This window comes from Limulus polyphemus, unplaced genomic scaffold (assembly GCF_000517525.1).
Source record: "Limulus polyphemus unplaced genomic scaffold, Limulus_polyphemus-2.1.2 Scaffold4293, whole genome shotgun sequence".
Lineage (NCBI taxonomy): Eukaryota > Metazoa > Arthropoda > Merostomata > Xiphosura > Limulidae > Limulus > Limulus polyphemus.
This window is the reverse complement of record NW_013669903.1, coordinates 71,132-77,877: the sequence shown is the minus strand read 5'-3', so window position 1 is coordinate 77,877 and position 6,746 is coordinate 71,132. Positions and strand designations below refer to the sequence as shown.

Here is a 6,746-nt window from a genome sequence, read left to right as displayed (position 1 = left end):
TATCCATTCAAAAAGGTATTCTTTAGATTATCCACTCAAGAAGGTCTTCTTTAAGTTATCCACTCAAAAAGGTCTTCTTTAAGTTATCCACTCAAAAAGGTCTTCTTTAAGTTATCCACTCAAGAAGGTTCTCTTTAAGTTATCCACTCAAAAAGGTCTTCTTTAAGCTATCCACTCAAAAAGGTCTTCTTTAAGTTATCCACTCGAAAAGGTCTTCTTTAAGTTATCCACTCGAAAAGATCTTCTTTAAGTTATCCACTCAAAAAGGTCTTCTTTAAGTTATCCAAAAGTCTTCTTTAAATAATCCACTCAAGAAGGTCTTCTTTTAGTTATCCACTCAAAAATGTCTTCTTTAAGTTATCCACTCGAAAAGGTCTTCTTTAAGTAATCCACTCAAACAGGTCTTCTTTAACTTATCCATTCAAAAAGGTCTTCTTTATGTAATCCACTCAAAAAGGTCTTCTTTAAGTTATCCACTCAAAAGGTCTTAAAGTTATCCACTCAAAAAGGTCTTCTTTAAGTTATCCACTCAAAAGGTCTTAAAGTTATCCATTCTTACATCTTTACAGTAAGCTCCTTTTCTGATATCACATCTTTAAGTTGTTGGCCCTTTGTTCAAACTTGGCTGTTTTACTACTAGTAAATTGTTTTGATCAGATATCACTGCTTTTTTTTTCACAAGGAACATCACTTATTTCTGTTGCTTTACAGAACGTATACGTGCTTGTGGCAGTGGTCTAGATGGGAACGTGTACGTGTCCATGGCAGTGGAAGTTGTGTGCTTGTTTTGTTGTTAAGCACAAAGCTACACAATTGTCTATCTCTGCTCTCCCCACCATGGGTACTGAAACCCAGTTTTTACTGCCTTCAGATTTAATACAACTAAAATCATGTTTTTCTATTATCTCTCCTTATCATAAAGCTAAACATTTTCTTTAGGATTTCAAGATAGTTTCCAACAGTTCACAGTGTTAGTTTAAGTAGCACACATGAACTATAAAAATAATGTTAATTACATGTAATTCATCCAGCCATTATTGTTTCTAGACCAATGAGCTGTTGTAACATCAAAAGTTGTGACGCAATCTCAGTTGTAAAGTATGAATACAATTCATTTATGTATGATTATTGGTGTACTGATTTGTGTTATTTTTTCCCTATATCATCAAAGGATATGTATAACCAGCAATATGTAGAAAAAGTGGTTAGACCAGAAATCAGCACGACGTCTCCCACACAAACTATTTACTTCTACAATAAGAAGATCAAGTACATCTGGCAGCAAGACTTCCTCCATTTTGTCAAGCTTGGGTAAGTCTGAACTTACTGTTATGTAGATTATCAAATTTCTAGATATATATTGTTTAATAAAACAATACCAAAACAAGTTTCCCATACTTTATAAGCTATCCAAACGAGAACTGAAAACAATCTTAATGAATTTTAACATTTCAGTGAAATTTATAGCTGGCCATGTTCAGATTGATTTGTTACAATTAACATTGTTTTTGAAGTTATATGGGATTGATGTTTTTTCATTGTTTTAACTATGAAACTTAATTTCATTATTAACAAGGTTTTAATAAATATTCACCATCACCTCACGATTTATATTACAACATGTTGCTTGAAATAAAATAGATTAGAAATTAATATATTATTTAACAATTTATTGATTTCGACACCAGAAACCATAATTCAATCTACTGGAAACCAAGCAGAAGTTTTCAAGTAGTGACTAGGCCTTCATACTAACAGGTCTTGCATCAGTTTATCAACAGTATGGTGCAGTCTCTCTGTTAAGACACAGTACCATTACCATCATACTAACAGGTCCTGCATCAGTTTAATGTCAGTTTTTTGTAGTTTCTATCGCAAGACACGGTATAGGGTTCGTATGTGTTCTTAAAAACCTGGAAAGTCCTGGAAACCACTTTAACAAAATTCAGTCCTGGAATACCCTGGAAAAAAAGGGCACTTTATTATAAGGTTGTAAATAGTCGTGGATTTTTTAAATGGGTCCTTTTTTATTCACTTGTTCATTCCCCATTTTTAAACCCCAGTTTCCACAAATCTATCGGATATGACCTAACTCAATTTGTTCGTGTTTTTGGATTGGCTCACTGCCTTGTCAGTCAATTATATTCTTGTTTGTTTGCAGTTAAGCGTAAAGCTACGCAGTCGGCTATCTCTGTTGTGCCCATTACAGGTATAGAAACCCAGTTTTTAACGTTATAAGTCCGTAGACTTGGTTTTTTTTATCCTTTGATGTTCATTGTTCGCCAGAATTGGCGGGTGAAGTTTTGGCTGCTGCTTAATGACAGTTTAATTAGCAATATGCACTGTCGTCAAAACGTTTTAAATTCACTCACCAATGTAAGGTAAGTGGCATTTTAATTACGAATAACCAGGGGTCGCGTTTCCCCAGAATTCTGTGTTATATACTCAGAAAATTTCATTAAAATGCAAGAAATATACATTTGGTTTCTAAAACATATAGGTAACGAGATTTAGGGGTTCATTCAAGTGATTTATTGTTAATGAAATATAAAACATTCCATGCATTCTCTTAACAAAAGAGGCCTGTGTGTACAGTACTGTGCAAAAGTGTCAGGACGAAGTCAAAAAGTAGATTTCAGGCTGCTTTCAAAGAACAATGGAAGGTAAATCACAGTTGATACATCCACATTTTATCAATCTTCATATTTAGTACAACAGAAACTCAGTGGAAGTGCTTGAGTTCAGCAAACAGTTAATATTATATGTATTCCCGTTTGCTTTAATAACTGCAGACAGTCTTTCAGGCATTGTTGCAACATATTTAATCAAAGTATCCTTTGGGATTTTACTCAAGATGTCCCTAATACACTCTTATAAAGTTTCTTTGGAAGTAACTTTTGATTTGTCAAGTTTTTTTATCTATAAAATCCCAGATCTGCTCCATTGGGTTGGATCAGGTCTCTCTGGGAGCCATTACATCACTTGAATGACTCCAACAGCTTCTTTCTTAGCTAAGTCATTTTTGCATAGGCTGGATGAGTGTTTGGGGTCATTATCTTCTTGGTAGTAGAATCCTTTACCAATAATACACAATCCACTGGGTATACCATGACGGATCAGTATCTGATGGTACATGCTCTGGTCCATTATACCATATATTTTGCAAATATCTCCTGTTGCCTCAGCAGGAAAACATCCCCAAACCATCACACTGCCTCCCCCATGCTTCATGGTAGGTGCTATGCATTGAGGTAAGTATATTTCACCTTTCTTTCGCCGGACGTACAACCTACGCTTTGAACCAAATATTTCAAACTTGGACTCATCCGTCCATAACACCCTTTTCTAATAATCAACAGTCCAGTTTTTGTACCTTTTAGCAAATTTCAGTCTCTTGACAATATTTGGAGATCAAAGTAAAGGTTTTTTAACTGCTACACAACCAAATATTCCATTCTCGTTTAGTCTTATTGATGCTTTAGATCTGGACACTTTTCTGTCATTTGGTACATTGGTCGTTTATCTCATGCTTGAGATCAGTGCATAAACGAAGATACTTAACATCGGTATCATTGAGTTTAGGTGTTCTGCCTCTTCCTTTCCTATTTTCAAATCTACCTGTCTCGGTCTCACGATCTAGGGTGTACTTGACAGTGTTTGGGGAAGCATTTCAAGTCTGCAGCAATTTTTCGGATAGTCCAATCAGCATCATCTAAAGCTTTTATGCGAACTTTCTGCTCTACTGACAATTCTCTACGTTTTTTGGGCCGTGGCGTGACAACAAAACTTAATATATAGTATTAAACACTGTTTTTTTTATCAAGGTGTATTTGTGGAGTGCTATTAAATTGATTTATTCTAGCATATACCGGTACCATATGGTAGCTTCTTTCTACATAGTTAAGACACTGCATGGGGTACCTTGACAGTTATTTCAAACCCTAAATTTGATCAGTATGTTCATTCCAGCAGGACACTTATGACATACCCTTGGTACAAGTATATGGGAATTCTAATGAATGATAAGTATTCTCACCCTGGCTCATTCAATTGTCAACAGGGGTCAGTGAAGCATTACCATAGTGTTGAAATTTACATTCTGTAATGGTATGGAAGAATTAACCCCATAAAATGGAAAGAATAACAAAATATTCTCTTGTCCTAACACTTTTACACAGTACTGTATATATATTCAAAAATCATAAGATTGAAACCTTTTACTGAACATGCTCGTCCTTTCTGCCACGAAGGTGTTATAATGTGGCACTCAATCCCAGTATTAATTGGTCGACAGTGGCAGATAGCTGTAATAGCTTTGTCATAAAGAAAGTTTCAAGTTTTCTTCTAGTTTTAAATGGGTAGCCAGATGGATGGTTTGTTGTTCACTATTCTAGCCATTCACTCTGGAAGTGATTTTGAACTGAGCTTGGCACATTTCCATCAGTCTGTTGGTTTCTTTGGCCGATGTTGAACTGGCCAGCCAAATTCTGGAACTGTATTTGATATTATCATGGTTGGAGTAGTCTAGGAAAGTCATTCAGTATCAAGAGTTATAGAAGAAATGGTAATCAGTGTAGACCAAATAAGATCTCCTATTCCATATTCCGTAGCAGATATTCCTGGCTAATTTAATCTGTACATTTAATAGTTTGTTCTCCTGATGTTTAATTCTGTCACAGATGATGTTCTCTTCAACCTCAACGATGATCTTTTTGTACTTCATTCATATCGTTTCGTACTTCGATTTTGCCTTCGTCAGTTTGTCATTATAGCTTATTCATACTTCTTCAACCATATTGTTGTAATCACTCTTTAAATATTCAATAGTTTCAGAGATTTTTTTCTTCATTCAGATATATTTTTGAATTTAATTTTTCCTTAAATAATGTCTATGCCTTTTAACTCTTTTCTTAAATTCCTGTCATTTTCTTCTGATTTTCTGTCTCCTTTTTGGCCTCTTTTAATATTGGGTAGATTTGTTCGTGTTCTTTAAATTCTCTGCCTCGTTCTTCCTGGTCTAGTTTTAATTTTCTATCTCGTTCTTCTAATTTTCTGCCCTTTATTCTTACCATTGTATATTATGTTTAGCAGGCTTACAATTCTATTGTATTTTCACTAAAATACATACTACCCTTCTGACACTAGCGTTGTCATGTAATTCTTTCGTAGGCTGGTTCTTTTATTTGGTTAAAATATTTAAACGTCCAGTCCACCTAAGTAACAATAGAAAATTGCTTTATTTCCTTCCTTCTTTTAACTTTTCTACAAACTCGAACACTTGTTATGCAGAAAATTTCCTGTAGACCTATGTGACAGGTTACGTTAACCTAACGACTGAGTAACGTAAAACAAATCAACTTACTTGCGGCTCTCTCTACTAACTTATAAATTACAATGTGGAAAATATAGCTAATAATAATATAAGAACTGCACACATATTGAACATTGTGCTAGTTTCTTAATGTAAACAATCGATTATTAACAATTCACACCGATAACAACTTAGTATATGCATAAGATGTGAACACATTAAACATTGTTCTAGTTTCTTAATGTAAACAATCGATTATTAACAATTCACACCGATAACAACTTAGTATATGCATAAGATGTGAACACATTAAACATTGTTCTAGTTTCTTAATGTAAACAATCGATTATTAACAATTCACACCGATAACAACTTAGTATATGCATAAAAAGTGAACACATTAAACATTGTTCTAGTTTCTTAATGTAAACAATCGATTATTAACAATTCACACCGATAACAACTTAGTATATGCATAAGATGTGAACACATTGGACATTGTTTTGGTTTCTTAATGTAAACAATCGATTATTAACAATTTACACCGATAACAACTTAGTATATGCATAAGATGTGAACACATTAAACATTGTTCTAGTTTCTTTAATGTAAACAATCGATTATTAACAATTCACACCGATAACAACTTAGTATATGCATAAGATGTGAACACATTAAACATTGTTCTAGTTTCTTTATGTAAACAATCGATTATTAACAATTCACACCGATAACAACTTAGTATATGCATAAGATGTGAACACATTGGACATTGTTTTGGTTTCTTAATGTAAACAATCGATTATTAACAATTCACACCGATAACAACTTAGTATATGCATAAGATGTGAACACATTAAACATTGTTCTAGTTTCTTAATGTAAACAATCGGCCATTGAAAATTCACAAGGATAAAAACTTTTTATATACATACGAAGTGAGAACATATTGAACGTTATGCTTGATCCTTAACATTTAACTGATTAGGAAATTGGAGATAATGTTACAGAATTACGTTTTCTGGGTGTACATGTCAATATTGTTCAAGGGATAAATTTTGTTTTTTAGTATTTTAGCTGTTGAAAACTCTCTTTGATGCACACTAACATAAGCCAAATTTTGTCATGAGTACCCAATCAGATAAGAATAAATCAATCAACCCTTTCCGAGTTAACCAGCGTTATTAAATAAACAGCTTTCTGGTGTTTATAAAGATGTCTCTTGGCTTATAAAAAACTTATGTAGGAAGGAACTTTCATCGAGGACATGTTGATGTTGTAATATGGTACATATCAGTAAATCAGTGACCTTAGGATCAGTATTTTTACCCATTGCCTTATATGGAAATGTATTTTTTATCTTTGACTTTTCTATATTTTCATGTTCCAAATCAAGCTATATTAATATATTTGTTTATACTTTAAACATACACCT

The 6,746-nt window shown here is 33.5% G+C and overlaps 1 protein-coding gene across 3 annotated transcripts in view; it reads left to right on the top strand.

The window, feature by feature from the left end:
- Positions 1-6,746, top strand: part of LOC106470919 (probable cation-transporting ATPase 13A3) — a 69,126-nt gene that overhangs the window by 12,653 nt on the left and 49,727 nt on the right. For all 3 annotated transcript variants that reach the window (XM_022399565.1, XM_022399564.1, XM_022399566.1), the window contains exon 3: positions 1,172-1,311. In XM_022399565.1, the coding sequence (XP_022255273.1) occupies positions 1,172-1,311 (140 nt within the window). The remainder of the gene's footprint in view (positions 1-1,171; positions 1,312-6,746) is intronic.